The sequence below is a fragment of the Galeopterus variegatus genome, unplaced genomic scaffold, assembly GCF_000696425.1.
Source record: "Galeopterus variegatus unplaced genomic scaffold, G_variegatus-3.0.2 Scaffold62, whole genome shotgun sequence".
Lineage (NCBI taxonomy): Eukaryota > Metazoa > Chordata > Mammalia > Dermoptera > Cynocephalidae > Galeopterus > Galeopterus variegatus.
In genome coordinates, this window is record NW_007726173.1 from 511,977 (window position 1) to 529,037 (window position 17,061).

Consider the following 17,061-nt stretch of genomic DNA (forward strand, 5'->3'; position numbering starts at 1 on the left):
TGCCGCTGCCCCGCGTCTCGGACCCGCCCTGCCTCCTCGCCGTCCCCGCCCGCGTCGCCTTGGGCCCCGCCGCCTCCGGCCTCCCCGCAGCCCCTCCCCGACGCCCCAGTGCCCGGTCCGACCTCCTTCGTTGCTCCCCGCGCACCCCTAGCCTTGCCCGCTGTTCCCCGGATCGCTTCCTCTGGCCCCTCGGTCCTCGTGGGGGTCTCCCCCATCGGCTGTCCCCGGGCACCTCACAGCCCCTCCTCTGCCATCTCGGTAGCCCCGGGGGCTTCCTGCCACTCCGCCCACGACGCGCTTCGCCTTCTGGCTGTGGTTCCCTTTCTCCTCCCCCATCTCCACACTCGAAGCCTTTCTGTCTCCTCCTCACCACGTCCCTTCCGACGTGTCCTGGCGTGCGGGTCCTGCAGCCTGCCTGGGCTGAGCTGCGGGACGGCCGGGGCTTATCACACAGCGTGTCCCTTAGTGTGCACCTCAGCGCGGGTGCACTGCGGGGGAAGCGATGGCCGAGCGGGGTCTTGGGTTTGAGTAGGACTTTCCAGATGTGGAGTAAGGATGGGTGTCCTGCACCTGCCCAGGTGTGAGAGGAAGGAGGAGGTGGGGGCTCCGAGAGGGCGAGCCGTCCTGTGGGATGGGTGGCTGCATCACATTATGGAAGCCCTTTTGTGCTGTGCCAGAGAGTTTGGACTCCATCCCATAAGCTAGTAATTCTCGACTGGGGAAAAGACTCCCTGAAGTCAGGCCACTTCTAAGAAAATGGAAGCACTTCATTCATTCCTTATAGTCTTATTTCATGGTAAATCGAATATCACGTCCAAGAAACATCAAAGTACTGGTGATTTCTGAAAATGCTTTAATTGACAACCCCCTGCCCTGTATTCGGATAAGCTGCTTGTCCTCTATCCCCTGGAGAATCACTGCATGTGGCCCTGCAGGTTTTCAGCAGAGGAGTGTGCTTTTTATTTTTATGTTTTGGCAGGTGTGGGGATCTGAGCCATGACCTTGGTATTAAAAGGCTGCACTCTAACTGAGCTAACTGGCCAGCCCTGGAGTGTGTTTTAATGTGGTGGGCAGGTGGCCCGTTGAGAAACCACCTTGCCAGCCAGAAGCTGGGTGGGCAGGGCTGGGGTGGGGTGGCTGGGAGGAGGGCCACATATGCCCTGCCAGTCTGGCTGACCCTCTTGTGGCTGCACCACCCTCCAGCTCTGAAGGTAGATGGTAGTCACCCTTGAGAATCTGAAAGAGGTGGTCCAGCTCAGCGCTCATCTGTAGAGGCCCAGAGAGGGTGGAGTTGCACAGGCCACTCCTGGAGGTGCTGGGAGTGGGCCATGGGGTCGCCACCACCCTCACCCCTCCCCTTCATTCCTTGTCTACCTTGGAGTTTGTGCTTTTTCTGCATTTTTCCTCTTGGCACTTGTTCTCTTTGAACTAACAGAGTGTGTACTTTTCCTTCATGTCACCTCGGTTACTGCAGTGAAAGATAATTAAGCATAACATTATACAGTTATGTGTCACTTATCGAAAGGGATACCTCCTGAGAAATGTGTCATTAGGCGATTTCCTGGTTCTGGGAACATCACAGGTGCACTTAACAAACCTGGATGGTGCAGCCAACTGCACACTTGGCTGTGTGGTCCAGCCTGTGGCTCCCAGGCCACAAACCTGTGCAGCATGTGACTGTACTGCATACTGCGAGCAGTTGTAACACAGTGGTGAGCACCCAGGTATCGTAACATAGAAAAGGTACGGTAAAATATGGAATCATAATCTTATGGGACCACCGTCATATATGCGGTCCATCTGTAAGTATATTCAATACCACTGTACTGTACACTTAAAACTGGTTAACATGATAAAGTTTATGCTATGTGTATTTTGCCACAATAAAAAAATTCAGGAAAATAAATTTTTTTTTAAAAAAGATAATATTGTACCTCATATAGACATAAGTGGACGTTTGTTACAGATCCATTGAATTCACTCAGTGAGGCACCCAGCCCTGATGTGGTCATGGAGAAGTCAGAACAGCACAAGGGGGTGGCCAGTGGGGGGAAGTGGGAGCCTCTGTGCCCAGGACAGAATTTGCCTGTCTGGGGGAAGTGACCCTCTGTCTGCGGTTTACAGAGCCGTGACCCGTACCCGGGGGTGTCCTCTGGAGTCTAGACCAGTGCTTCTCTCCTTTTTCCATTATTGCTTTGTCAGACATTTTTTTCCTAATTGTCCCTTCATGAAATCTCTTATGTTTTTATCGGCAAATGACAATTGTATACATTTCTGGTGTGCCCCCGTGAACTCTGCATAATACAGAAATACTCCCCGTTGTGTAGACTGCAGGGACAGCACCTCCCATAGTTCTGACCATGCTGTCATCAGCTGCCCTCCTCTTGTCCCTCTCTCAGAGCGCTTCTGGTGGCAGCTGAGGTCATCATTTCACGTTTTTCCTGCATAAGGTCACCTTTCCTGTGGCCTCGGGTGCAGGTGAGGTGAGCCTGGAGCTCTGTCAGGCTGTCTTGGGGACTTTCCGGAACTTCTGACAAAATTAGTGAGTGAGGTGCCCCAGTGTGACAGGAAGATCATTCCCCATTGGCATGGGGCAGGTGTCCCTCCAGATCCCCAATGTGTTTGAATTGTGACAACTGTGATCTGAGCAGCGGATGAAGGCCCTGGAATCTGGCGAGCCTGGAGGAAGAAGGAGGCACCCAAGGAAGGATGGGCTTTCTTCTCTGAGCTTCAAAAAGTGTATTTTGAATTTTATTGGGGCATCGTCCAGAAGTCCAGAAATTACCAGAGAGTGTTCTGGAGGAACTTAGAATAGGGGCAGTTTGGCAGCACCAAGGAACATGCCAAAAACATCACCTCCATGTGGGTGGCCCACCTCAGCCACCACAATAGCCACAGCTGCCGTGAAAGCGGGTAGACACCACAACTACCACGCAGATGGTCCACCAGCCACTGGAGTGCATTGACACCAGGAGAGTTACCAGCACAGACCAAAGAAAAAAAGAGGATGTCTCTCTCCACAAAGCCCATTCCAGAGTGACAGAAGAAGCACCTTCTCTGTGATAATATTGGGGGACCTGAACACACCTCTCAGCATTGGACAGATCATCTAGGCAACAAATCAACAGAGTAACCATTCCTCTTTCAGAGGGAGAGAAGAAATCTAGGGTTGTCAATGGGGGGAGGGGGAAGGGAGAGGGGGATGGGAAGAGATTGGACAAGGGGCATAAAGAGTAATTACGATTTTTAACAATATATATGCTAGTAATCTTAGTTTGATCAACATATGTCAATGTTAAACCCAAAACACATGTATTATCAATTATGATTCAATTAAAAAAAAAAAAAGAATAGGGGCAATTTGGGCTGATTTGGAATAAAGTCTGGCTTTGGTGGTGATAGCTGGTGGGCCAGCTGCAAGCTCATGTGATGTTAAGGGAATTGCGTGTGGGAGGGGACTCAAGCATAGAGAGGAACAGTTGTGAAGATGGTGGTTTGGAGTGGGCGGAGGAGAATTAGGTGGAATGTGGCAGGAGGGCCACATATTGTCCTTGGCTTCCTCCCATCCCCCCTGCCATCATATCTGCAGTGTTCCTCCATTCTCATTCTGGCTCTCGCCCAGCCCACATCTGCTGAGTACTTACCAGGTGCCTGTCCCTGTGCCAGGTTATCACTTTGAGCCCATGAAGGCTGTTCCTTAAAAATGTTGCAGAAAGTTTGGGGAGTGTGTGCACATGTGCCCTTTCTCCAGAGGCGGCCTGTGGCTCACGACCCAGAACAGTGTAAACACAGGAGGATGAGGAAGTTCACGCTGCCTGGGAGCTGGTCGGTGGGGGAGGCAGAAGCAGGTGGGCTGTGGGGGCACGGAGGAAAGGGCTTGTCTGACCCTGCCGTCGTGGTGCCCAGTCGCACGGAAGAATGTGCTTGGAGCTGGGCTGTTCTGGCATGCAGCCACAAGGGCATCACAAGCAGCCTGAAATCTTGAGTTCCATCCTTAATACGTGTGCAGCCTGCATTCCCCTTTCTTCACCTCGTAGCCATGGTATAACAATGACTGTGGCAGCTTTATGCCGTCATTTTGGCGCTGGAATACTCTGTAGATGCAGAACCAGAGTGGAGAGAGCACAAGTGTGTCAGATAATAAATGAATCCTAACTTGGGTGAGGAGTGATTTTGTTTGAAAGGACTATTGGGGAAGGGGGTGCTGCTGCAGAGAGAATGCTCCAACCCTCAGTTCTGCAAGGTCTCAGGGTCACGAAGAACAGAAGCAGGTGTGGGGAGATGGGAACCAGCCTGGAGGCCGGGGTGTGGCCATGGAGGGCCTGAGGGAAGGAGAGGCTGCACTACAGGCTGACCGAGGCTGGTTAGGGGGCATTGTGTTCCAGCGGGGACAAACAGTCCAGCCAGAGTTTTATGGGGCAAAGAATGGGCACTGGAGGGCCAACAAGATTGGCCTTGCCGTGGGGAACCAAGGGGGCATCTGTGATCTTATCTAGGTCATATGGGGACGGGCTCTCGGCAGAAGACTTTCCTGGAACCCTGAAGGGCAAGGGTTTCGTAATAGTTCTCCAGGATCGCAGGGCTGGGTAATGTTCACCCTGTGCAGGCCGAGGGCTGCTGGAGCCGCCCAGGAGTCTGAGAACCAGCAGACTTTTCTAAGCAATGGCAGGTTCAGGGGCTTCCCAGGAGCCCTGTGGCTGGCTGAGAGCTCCGTCTGAGGTGAGGGAGGTGGCGACTTGGAATCAACACCAAGTTGTTGTCCTGTAGAACGCCAGCATTTCCCTTTCAGGACACCATCAGCCCTGGTGGTGCACCGTCGTCTTGCAGCTGTTGACAACTCTGTGCATTGTAGAAAGTGGACAGTGAAGCAGGCAGCTCCTGCCATGCAGTGCAAGTGCACCTTGTCCTCTGCAGGCGCAATAGGTCTCCTCTCCCCCGCCCCTGTGAAAGAAGCCGGTTTTGCACCTATTACCAAATTCATTTCTCCAGCCTTCATGGCCTGTATATGTCTGCTCTTTGGATTCTTCTTTGAATTGGGTTTTTAACATCTTATTGGGTCCCAAACTTTTGACATGGGTTCATTTTATATTTGTAGGAGTTATGATCTTAACCTTTAAAAATGATTGTCCAAATCTGGATCCCTGTACCGGCCAGCCACCAAAAAAAAAAAAAAAAAAAAAAAAAAAATGATTATCTTTCAATAAAGATATATTGATACATGTATTTAAATTTTTTTATGATAAATTGATTTTTGAAGAATCTAAGAATTCTCTCTGGGGATTGTGCTGGGTTGAAAGTCTGCTACAGCCCACCCCAGCGGTGATGCTGTGACACATGTAGGTGTGGTATGTGATGTGGTCAGAGGCTGGCATTGAAATGCCTTTGGCTACATATGGTGGGGATGGGTGGGAATAGGTGAATCATGCTTGGTTTCTGGGCTTTGGTGTGTTTTCTGTCTCCTGAAATAGCCATTTCACGGGACATCAGAGAGCTGCTGGTGCAGTCAGGGGAGGGGCCGCAGGGCTGGCGCCTGTTCTTGTTTCCTTGGGTGAGGCCGCTCACTTATGGGCACTAATTATTTGGCAGTAATTTTACTCTCATGTCTTCACTCATTGCTTTATTTCCTTATTGTCTTTTCATATTAAATTGCTCTGTGGATAATTTTAAAAATTTATTTTCATTATTATAATCAACAGGAAATTATGTTGTTTAAAAATCTGTCAATTTTTTTTTTCGGGCCGGCCCGGTGGCGCACTGCTACAGTGCGCCGCTTGAGAGCGCGGTGGCGCTCCCGCCGAGGGTTCGGATCCCACATACAGACCGGTTCCCGCTCACTGGCTGAGCGAGGTGTGGGAGCAACACTGAGGGTTGTGATCCCGTTGCCGGTCCCGGTCCGGTACGGGCGTGACACTGAGGGTTGTGATCCATTGCCGGACACGAAAAAAGACAAAAAGGAAAAAAAAAAAATCTGTCAATTTTTTGAATACGCTCTTTGGTTATTTTGAGTAATAAAAAAACTTCCAGATTACTTTTATCTTTAAGGGAGCATAGTGAAATTTTAGACATGGCATTATGTTTAGAAATTGGTCTTTCAACTTGCCCAAACACAAGCCTTACAGTGAACGTGGGAAGCAGTTCTATTAGTGCTGCCACTGAGAGCGCAGCCCTGCTGTCATGGGGCCACAGTCTGGGGAAGCCGCCAAGAGTCTGTGAAGTTATTCTTGCCAAAACCTGGTAATAAATAGTGCAGCTTTCTTGTTTGTGTAGCCTCACTGGTTCTAACCACCATGCAGCTTTCTCTAGCAGATTCTAGTGGCTTCTGTGGCTGGAGGATGTCTGGGGTCAAGAAAGAGAGCCCCACACAGAGGCAGGGGCTGTACCACTGCAAAGCATGTGGAGCGTTCCAGAACTGCCGGGAGCATTCAAGGGCACGGCCGGGGCTGGGTGGAAGCAGAGGCAGTGTGTGGACAGCCAGCTGTGCCTGAGCCAGCCGGGCAGGAGAGCCCCTGATGCAGAGCAGCTGACTCAACTCTGCAGAAGGTTCCAGAAGGCCAGATGAGCTAGGCCTGGTTTCCAAGTCCAGAAAGAGGAAACAAGGAAATGTCATTCATGGGATCTGAAAAAGTTTAGACACCACGCCAGTGCGGGGCAGTGGCCACTGGCAGCTCCTTAGGCTCAGGTCAGCGTGCCTGTCCTGCAGAACGATGTCCGAAAGGCCCCTGGTGTGCACCATGGCCCAGACACCTGTCCTTCCACAACAAAGGCACACTTGCAGCTGAGGATCCCAGAAGACCCCTTCCAGAAGCACCTGCACAGTCCTAGTACCACTGGATGCTGTTTGGGACCAACTAGGAATAGTGGGACCTTGGCACCTGATGCGAATTTCCTCAAAGCTAGTCACTGGTTTGCGTGACTCTTGTGAGGTGTGTGTCACTAGCCTGGCACTGGGTATGTGCTGCACATGGCTCTGCAGCTGGGCAGGGGGGGAGGGTGTCATGCTTTTGAGGAGCAGGACAAGGCCAGGGCAGCGGGTGACGGCAGCTCCACGTGCTGAGCATCTCCTCCGTGCCAGCATCTTCCGGGGTCTGCACGGGAGGAGTCTGAGGCCCAGAAGAGGGGTCGGCTTCCTGGGGTGGGGTGCAGAGCAGGGGAGAGCTCATGTGCTTGTGAGCTAGTTTAGCAGGGGGTGGTGAAGAGAGCCCCAGGAGTTGCAGGGGCAGCCGAACAGGTTTCTGGCTGAGTGAAGCTGCTCAGTGACCGAGAAGGCAAAGACACTAGGGGATTAGGCTTACATTTCAGAAGGCGACTATGATCCTGTGTTCCCCACCTGGCCCTGTGGGCCAGGACAGAATGAGGAACCTGCGTGCCAGGTGCCACAGCCAGGTTTGTTAGTGCTGGGGACCAGCCCCAGCATGTTCACTGTCAGAGCTGGGGGCAGGACAGTGACATTTGTGTCCAGGGGCCGCTTTCCCACCATGGGATGCTGTGCAACCCATGCCTTGTAGTGCCTTGTCAGCTCCTTGTTAGCCCACCTGTCCTTGGTGGTGAGGTTGTGTCAGATAAGAGGTCATAACTCTTTGGTTTGGTCTGGTAATAATGTGGCCATTCCCAGTCCCAGCTCCTTTTTGAGACTTTGGGCCCTCAGTTTATGCTCTTAATTTCTGATCTTGTCTGACTCCCCCTCCCTTCCCACTGGGAGGGTGCCGTGTTTTGAATGTCCCCCAAGCTCATATTGGAACTTAACCCTCAAGATGGTGTTGGAAGGTGGGGCCTTTAAGAGTGAGTGGATCAATTCATTCTTGGAGTAATGGGTTGATGGGTTAATGGTGGTCATGGGCATGGTTCTGATGGCTTTCTAAGGAGAATGAGTGAGCAGGTTAGCTCTCTTGCTCCTGCCATTCTCTATCCATGTGACATCCTGGTCACCATAGGACCCTGTACAGAGTCTCCTCTCAGAAGGTCCTCACCAGATGTATTCCTGAACCGCGGACTTCCCAATCTCTGAACTGTAAGAATACATTTCATTTTGTTATAAATTACCTAGTTTCAGGTGTTATAAGCAATAGAAAATGGACTTAATACAAAGAGAGAGGAAGCTCTCAGTGGAGGGAAAATATCTTACATCTCCTTTGAGGATTCTGTGCCCTGACTGGATGATTCTTGATAAACATTCAGCCGAGCCGGAGCCCTTAGTCATCCAGAGCAAGAGGCCTCTGTATCCCTGTTTCCCCCTTCCCCCTGCCACCAACAGTCCCTTTGGATTACACTATCCAGTCATGCTCTGGTTCATTCAACCCACACTTGTTTGCAGTTCACCTCGTGCCACTGGGGCTTTTGCCCCAACATGGGAGTCTCTGACAGCTGTGACCACAGTGTGACATGCCTGTCACACCAAGGACGTCACTCCCAGCGTCACTGGCACCTTCTTGTCTAGTCCTTACAAAGGCCCCAGAGGAGGAAACCGAAGCTGAGCAAGGGTAACTGTTCCTGGTCCCATGGTCCAGACTGCTGTGGAAGACCTGTACCAGGGAGCAGGGAAGGCAGGGGGCAGCACCAGGCATGTGAGAAAGTATGTGACAGCTCATCAAATTAAGGGGTCACTGTCTTCATGGCAAAAGCAGCCTTCTTGCTATTAAAAGAATGCACAGTGAAAGAATTCCCTTCAGGGCCAGGATCTTCATGTTGTTACCTTGGACTGGCGTGACAAGCAACTCTTAAAACCTGCTGTCAGAGCAGGGCAAGCTGACAGTAGTAGCTTGGCATAGGTTCAGTCACTGGTGGTGTCGCCTAATAGACGTTTCTAGGCTTATCTTCACAGGCCTCTCCATTTAAGCAGGATGAGGCCGGTTTGGGATGGAACCTTCCCAACTGAGGCTCGGGAGTTCTGTACCTTTGCAGCTGTGGGATAAGCGTTTTTCACAAAGACTGCCCTGCGGTCCCCAGGGCTTTCGTGATTGGAAACCCACCTGCTAAGTGGTGAATGCATCCAGTTTATTGTAAGTGGGAACCGCAGACAAAGTTGGGCCCTGTGGTTTCTGCAGCCCTGCAGGTCAGTTCTGGAAGCAGGCTCTGTGGTGGACATGTGTGAGCGGGAAGCTCACTGGGCAGTGCTCTCACCTGGGGGTGACTCAGGCGGTTGGGCTGTGACTTGTCCCAAGGTCTCCGCTGCCACCAAGGGGAGCTCGGAGGCTGGGCTGGACCTTCTGAAGAGTTGTCTGAGTGGCTGAGGCTGCCCACAGCCAGGTGTGGCCTCTTAAGTGAGGACCTCTCAGAGGGGGCTAAGAGCTGAGGGCCAGTGGGACTGCAGCAGCAGGGACTGGATAGGCCTCCGTCCTGCAGGGGAGCAGGGCAGATGACCATTGGCTAGCACATGCATGACTGTGGGTGCTGGGTAAATGCACCCAGCATTTCAGTGAGAATTTTGAACTCGTTTTCTAAGTTGATCTACATCCATTCTGGCTTTACCTGAAAACCAGTTAGACTAAGCACACTAGCTAGAAGGGCTCTTCTCTGGAGCAGGTCTCTTTACAGTCTAGCATCTTCTCGGCTGCTCTGCTTCCTGAGTTTAGGCATCAAGTCGTCTCTGTTCTCTGTGTCTGAAAGGTGCAGGCCACCCCTCAGCACGCCAGCTTCCCTGCCAGGCCGACGCCCAGCACCCCAAGTTCCTTCTGCCTCAGCTGGGGTCCCATGCTCTGTGTGTCCAGGCACTGTGACTTCATTTTAAGCAGTTCATAAGCAAGTGACTGCCCTTGACTAGCTTTGCTGGGCCCTGCCAGTGTGGGGTGAGTGGAGTGGGCTGTCGCTCTGCCGCCTCCTGCTCTGTACTGGGCAGCAGGGCTCTCAGCTTGATTATCACAGGTTTGTGAAGAGATCAAACTTCCTTAGGGTCACTGCAATCCTAAGGTGTCCAGCAGGTGGCCACAGGAGCGGAGGTCCTGGGGTATTTGGGGACCTCATACTTCATTTGGGTGAAGTCAGCCCCAGTGGCCAGCCGTCCAGTTCCCAGGGCTTGTGTGATCAGAATTCCTGCTCTGCCCTGAGCCCAGCCACCCTGTCACTTCTCCCTGTGCACTCGCAAATTCCACGTGTGTAGAATCTTCATCACCAAGAAAGTCCAGTGAGCCCTGGGTGGTGGGTCTCGGAGCCTTCCCCTCCTGGTTCCTTGGACTGAGGAAGCATCTTCAGAGCCTTCCAGGCCTGGTGTCTGACCATGCTAAACCCTGCTTCATCCCCAAGTTCTGCTCCAGCTTCTTCCAGATCCTCCCTTACAGGTCAGCAGCCCACAAAGACTCCAGGGAAATGTCCAGAATAAACCTCATGCCTCGAGGACATAGGCTTTTGTCAGTTGGAGCCCCCCACCCTCCATTTAGCAGATTTACTGTGCTTTCTTCATTGGCATAGTGGGGTGATATTGTGTCCCTTGCTGGTTTAGGTTAATTCCTGCTGTGGAATTTCATGGCCCTGTCATGGTGCTGATCTTTTGTTCCGGTAACAGGACTAGGGCCAGAAAGGAGTTGCTAAAATGAACTGCCATTGGGCCCACTGTGAGAAATGACCTAAAGCACAGTGATGTGTGCTCAGCTGCAGGATAGTCAAACCATGTGCCCGCAGGGCTGTCTGGGTGCACTCCCTGCCCGGCAGGACCTTGGCCACTGGGCAGTCAGGCCCTGACCCCGTGGGAGCACTGGGCACACCTCCTGCAGCACTGCATCAGAAGCCTGCCCACTACAGGCCACCTGGTGTATGGGACATGGGAGGGAGGCTTTCTCAGTGGGGTGGCAGAGCTGCATTTTAACACTTTGTCGTCTTCTCTCCCAGTGTCCAAGATGTATGCAGTGTGATGCCAAGTTTGACTTTATCACCAGAAAGGTGAGCTGAGGCCATCGAGTGGGGCATGGGAGGACTGATCAGGTGCCCCAACAGGACAGTTGGCGCTTTCTGGGGAAGACCAGTTCCTCCAGGAGAGAGTGGCTGTTGCATGCTTTGCACGTAGACATTGCCCTGCTGTGGTGCACTGTCTGTCAGCAGAAAGTGATGGTGCAGCTCACAGCCGTGGGACGCCTGTGGGGGCCATCCCCATGCTGGGTGCTGCCCAAACAGGCAGGTCTTGACCTCAGGGAGTGTCCTGTCCCTAAAATGTGCTGAGCTCATAGTTGCACAGAAGGCATCGTGGTCAGTGGATTTGGATAGTTCCAAGAAAGAGTTGAAAAGCAGTCATTTTTGTCCATTATTTTTAAAAAAGCCCTCATTTCCCAAGTGAGGCAGTGCTCTGCTACACAGAGGGCCCTCATGGGACCCATGTGGGTGCAGCATCCCATGTGCGAGTGTCAGCAGATGCTCCAGGGGACGTGCCTGTTGGCCTTGGGTGCATTTGGGAGTTCCATGCCAGCAGAAAGCAGGCCTTGGGGGAGCTTGTCCTCAGCCCCTCCTCATTGTCCGTGCTCGCCATCCTGCCAGCACCACTGTCGCCGCTGTGGGAAGTGCTTCTGTGACAGGTGCTGCAGCCAGAAGGTACCACTGCGGCGCATGTGCTTTGTGGACCCTGTGCGGCAGTGTGCCGAGTGTGCCCTGGTGTCCCACAAGGAGGCGGAGTTCTATGACAAACAGCTCAAGGTGCTCCTGAGCGGTAAGCGGTCCCGTGGTGTCCTGTGTGTATCATACAAGGTGACCCGGGCTCCTCTGTGCCAATGCTGCGGACTGTGAAGAGGTCTCTTCGGCTTTTCTTGGATGTTCTATCCTGCCCTCCCTCCCCATTTCCTTCTGGCTTCATTTAGAAGCAGTTAGAGCCTATTCTTCCTTCAGAGAGGAAATATTGTCTAGAATGTTGGTTCTGACTTTGCTTGCACGTCCATCAGGTGGGAGGAGATGCCCTGGGCCCGGGTAGCCCCCTCCCACGTGGAACGCTGTTGCTGGTGGTGGAGCCTTTGTGACAGTGGCCCCCAGAGAACAGGTCCAGAGACCATCGACAGTAGCATGATGCAGACTCTGGTCCTGAGTCACCTCCTGGGAACACAGTCTGGGAGCCCGTGAGCATCGAGCAGCCTTCCTGGCTGCTGCCGTTCATGGTGCCTCTGCCCACTTTCCCACAGGCTTGCCCAACTGGCACAGGGCCCAGGGCAGCCTGGCCTCCCTGCTCTGCGGTTTCCTCCTGTGCAACCTAGGGCATGACATCCTGGCGGGACTGTGTGTCATGTGGCTTTTGTTGTGCTGCCTTCTACTCTTGGTCCTGTCCTGGGTGGCTCTTGGAATGTATTGGGGAGGGCATTCTTTGATCTGGGTCCGTGTGATGGATTCCCTGCGCCCTTTCTTTGAAGGATGTTAACAAATTTCCAGTAGCTTTGTAAGCGAGCAAAACCTGTCTTACAAAGCCACGCCTATTGCTTTACCTCCTAAACCTCAGTCCGTTTCCGCCTTTTTGCATGTTGGGTGGTATCTTTAGAACAGAGCTGCTGTTTGTCTCCTGCTTGTTTCATTTTGTCCTCTGTGTGCGCATCGGGGACTGGTGACTGGGGAGGGTCAAGTGGGGAAGCAGCACGTCCTATTTGCTTGTTTTTGTTTCTCAAGGAGCCACCTTCCTCGTAACCTTTGGAAACTCAGAAAAATCTGAAACTATGGTTTGTCGTCTTTCCAACAACCAGAGGTAAGAGTGAGGGTCCTCCTTGGGAGCAGACAATGTTGTCACAGACTTTAGACCTCAGTCACACTGAGCCTGAGGTGGTGATTTGCAAACCTTTTGTTTGATGTAGATACTTGTTTCTGGATGGAGACAGCCACCATGAAATTGAAATTGCACACATTTCAACCGTGCAGATTCTCACGGAAGGCTTCCCTCCTGGAGGTAAATGCCACGTGTCCTTTCCTCAGAGGGAGGGTTCAGGGCCGTGTGTGCACAGGGTCTGTCGGGCTCTCCTCTTCTATGGGGCCTGTGTTCAGTCAGGGGTGCTAGAACTGGCTGGGTGGATGGGGGTGGAACCATGGGATGATAACAGAACGCCTGCCTGAACATGTCATAATTTCCCTTTGTATAAGTGCTCTTTTTTTTTTTTCCTTTTTGTCTTTTTTTTTGTGACCGGCAACGGATCGCAACCCTCGGTGTTGCTCCCGCATCTCGCTCAGCCAGTGAGCGGCCGGTCTGTATGTGGGATCCGAATCCTCGGCGGGAGCGCTGCCGCGCTTCCCAAGCGACGCACTGTAGCAGTGCGCCACTGGGCCGGCCCTGTATAAGTGCTCTTATGTGTTATTTCATTTACTGCTGGACTCAAACCAAGGACAAAGCTCCAAATGCAGTAACCGAGATTTCCAGAGGGTCTGGAGCGGTGGCTGATTGGGAGCCAGCACTTCAGCCCTCCGCCGCTCCCTCCACCTGCAGGCTCTGTGTACACTAAATTCCTGTGCTTTTCCTTGGTGAGCTTCTAGAGTGTTTAGCCCAGTCTGGGCCTTTTCCACTAAACTCGCACGCTTCAGTAGCTGTCTCTCCACTGAAGGGGAGTTCTAGGTGGTGTCTGCAAACCATGCTGAGAAACCTGTGTGACATAAACTGTCTTGCTTTCTGTTTTCTGACTGGCTCTCGGTTGCTCTCTCTCCTGCCTGCCCTTCTTGATGTAGAAAAAGACTTCCACACTTACACCAGCCTACTGGGGAGCCAGCCTGCCTCTGAAGGTCAGCCCCATCCCCTTGCTAGCTGCACCCCCCAGCATGCTGTGGGTCCTGCTCCTCTCTTCCCATTCAGCCTCCGTTCATGGGATGGTTGTTGCCAGGGTTCTGTGCAACTCACGTTCACATTTGGTTGCTTTAGGAGAGATGTTGGTCCAATGCATGGGTCTATAAAACAAATGAAAATGTCCTGGCAGAAGAAAATGTATTTGTTCAGTTCTTCTATCCTGGTGGAAGCGTGGCCCAGTGGTCGACAGCTTACTGTCAGCACTGCCAGCCCAAGCAGGCTGAGGCCAGGGGTGAAGTGGGTGGCTCCTTTCCCCAGCACCACCTGCCCCGCATGGCCTCTGCTCATGGCACTTCTGCCTCTGCCTTCTGAACGATTAGGCAGGAAGGCCAGGCAAAGGTTTTGCCCCCTCTGTGCTGAGCACAGGGATGTGTGTTTGGCACCAAGCTGGTTGTCTTTGGTAGACTGTGAGTTGAAGATGCCCTGATGCAAAGGGAGGGTCTACGTTAGCCCTGGTGCCTCCCTCTGCCTGCCTCCTCCTGGAAGCCCAAGGCTCAGGTACATGAATGGCCATAGCCCTAGCCAAGGTCAAGGAGAAGGTGGCCAGGACGACACAGTGGCATCCGGACCCAGACGGGCACAGTGGTGGCCTCTGGCAGTGTCCTGCCCTTCTGCCCACAGCCTCTCTTCTTGGCTGTTCTCCTTGCAGGCCTGAGGCTTCTGGCACTGCACGACTTGTGTGGCAGTGTCAGGAGTACAGTGAGCCCTGCTCTACCCCACGCTTTCATAGACCCCTGAAAACCGCAGCACCCTGTCTTACAGGGTGGGACTAGGAACAGTGAACAGTGCCCTGAGCTGAAGGCAGCCTGAGGAGCACCCACCTGCCTCCAGAATGGGGCCCCACACTTGGTTCCATCCAGGGCCAGAGAGGGAATCTGTGCTGGCCACACCTGCTGTCACAAAGTGCGAAGGCAGCTGTGGACAGCAGGGCAGCAGGTGGTTGCAGCTGTGCTCCAGTCAAACTTTCTTCTCACACAAGGCCAGCTCTGTGGTGGGCAGACCAGGCTCTGGGGTCCCACAGGGGCCAGTCAGGGCAGATCAGACAGGCAGGGTCTCCAGGGATCCTTGAGTTTGAAGACAAGCGAGGCTTCTGAAGGAGCAGCTGTGGCAGCTTGTTGGGCCTCTCCCCTGCCGTGCACTGCAGTCTTCCTGCTGACTCCCTGACCAGCAGGAGAGTCGGGCCCTGGGCTTGATTTGCAGGTCTGTGTCTGATTGAAGGAATCTTCCGGGAGGTGGATTATTGCTTATAATGGAGCTTCCTCCCGAAGTTACGAAGTTAAAAAAGCAATAGGTGAGGTTGACTGCGAGGCTTAGTCCACAGGTTCTTATCTACACAGTAGCTCTGACTATGTAGAGCCATTCTGTTCCTGGAGCGGTTTGTTCTTATAGCAGGTGCTGGAATCAAGTTATTGTTACTGGAGCAGTTGGTCATGGCCCAATGATGGCGGGGATGTGTCCCGGTAGGCCAGCCCCCCAACACAGGGTCTTTGTGGGATCCTGTGTGAGGTCTGGGGGAATGGGCACATGACCAGGGTGGGTGGCATTCTTCTAGTTGCCTCAGCTTTGGCCCTGGTTCTCAACAGTGGGATGGCTGTGGTCTCTGAACTGTAGGTGTGAGGTCACACTTCCACCAGTCCTGGCCGCACAGGTGTGATCTGTGCGTAGATGGGAGCCAACCTTATTTTGGGGGAGAGGGGGGGCCTCTGAAGGCAGGAATCACCACACAGGGCCAGGGAAGCTGGGCAGTTTCTGGATTTGCTGAGAACGAGGCCTCTCATGCAGCTCTCAGTGATGCGGTTGTTTGTCCCAGCCCTGGGAGCACCAAGCTTGGTCCCTTTCTTGCCCTCTGTGCACTTGGGGTCTCCCACCAGACAGGCTTGAGAATCTTGTTGTCATTAGGTGGAGGAGAGCACTGTCCCCGCCCCGCCCAGCCACTTCCCAGAGCTGCACAAGGCTAGGAAGGTGCCCTGGTCACTGCCATATCAGAGCTGGTGGCATCCTGGTCCTCTTTGGACCTTCTTACCTCGACTTCCTCCTCCAGGAGGCAATGCACGGGCCACAGGCATGTTCCTTCAGTACACAGTGCCGGGGATTGCGGGTGTGACCCAGCTGAAGCTGATGGCCGTGGAGGACACAAATGCCAGCAGGAGGCCGGCTGCAGCGTGGCTGGCGGCCATGCACAAGGTACCATGGCCTGCTGGGCAGGGAGGCTGGGCCCTTTGCCTTTCCCAGAGGAAAATCTGCCCCCGGAATGCATGCAGGCTCACTTCTGACCAGGCACAGGACGAATCAGGTTTTGGTGTGAGTATTTTTGGTCACCCTGCAGGCTGCCAAGCTGCTCTATGAATCTCGGGACCAGTAACTCCACATGAGAGATGAACTTGGAGGGCATCTGATTAGCAGGACTGAGCCACTTGGAACAGCAGCGCCTGCTCCCTGTGCCCAGCAGGAATGAATCCCACATGTGCTAGGAAATGCAGCTCAAGAATGTGGAGAACCAGTATTTACTTACCTAGTGCAATATGGACACAGTTCGTTAACGCTTTAAGCAGCCTCACGTTTTAGAATCTATTATCTTGTTGATACAAAATTAGGGGTGGGAGAGACTGAGCTATACAGCTGCTAAACTATTTCAGCATAAACTATGCCACGTTTTATGTGTTCCCAGGTTTACTAGAAGGTTCTGGCCCACCAGTGTTCATTAATTCTTCCATAGACACAATTTGGGTAGTGATAACCCTGGCCTCTGGTTTGTACTGGAGCCTGCTCCATCTTTCATAGCCAGTTTACAGCATTTGCCTTAGCCTATTTAATAGACTGCCCGTTTTCTTTGTCACTAATGTTGGGCTATGTACAATCCTTTGATAATTCACTAAGGGGAAGGTGCCTGCTTTGTGTTTTGTACTTTTCACTTACTATTTCACTTTATTAAAATGACTGTACAGTAATTTGTATATAAAGCTTATGATTAAAACCTATTTTGAAAGTACAGATCACCTTGCCTTATTGTGTTAGATAAGCTGAGCTCTTGTGCCACAACAGCCCAGCCCTGGCTCCAGAACACAAGACTCGCAGGCGCTGGTGTGAGACAGCGGTTTATTGTGCACATTTACACGGCCTCGGAGTGTTGGGGTGGCAGCGGCCATGGTGCTGTGGCAGAGGCCACTCCCCAACGGCATTCACTTCTCTCACCACACTGTGTATGATCCATGCACAAAAGTGATCAGCTACAGCACTGCATCAATGAATCTATACACATATTTATACATGAATTATACACAAGACTCATACATGAAAAATAAAGCCTAAGGGCCTGTGTTTTAATGAGGAAAAAAAAAACC

At 52.7% G+C, this 17,061-nt stretch overlaps 1 protein-coding gene across 2 annotated transcripts in view; it reads left to right on the forward strand.

The window, feature by feature from the left end:
• ZFYVE21 (zinc finger, FYVE domain containing 21) overlaps positions 1-16,711 on the forward strand; it is a 16,915-nt gene extending 204 nt beyond the window's left edge. The window contains exons 2-8 of one of the 2 annotated variants that reach the window (XM_008576570.1): positions 10,819-10,869; positions 11,458-11,626; positions 12,565-12,640; positions 12,747-12,838; positions 13,606-13,659; positions 15,762-15,904; positions 16,047-16,711. In XM_008576570.1, the coding sequence (XP_008574792.1) occupies positions 10,819-10,869; positions 11,458-11,626; positions 12,565-12,640; positions 12,747-12,838; positions 13,606-13,659; positions 15,762-15,904; positions 16,047-16,082 (621 nt within the window). In that variant the 3' untranslated portion in view covers positions 16,083-16,711. The remainder of the gene's footprint in view (positions 1-10,818; positions 10,870-11,457; positions 11,627-12,564; positions 12,641-12,746; positions 12,839-13,605; positions 13,660-15,761; positions 15,905-16,046) is intronic. The other variant, XM_008576576.1, reaches the window with a different exon arrangement.
• The last annotated feature ends 350 nt before the right edge of the window (positions 16,712-17,061 follow it).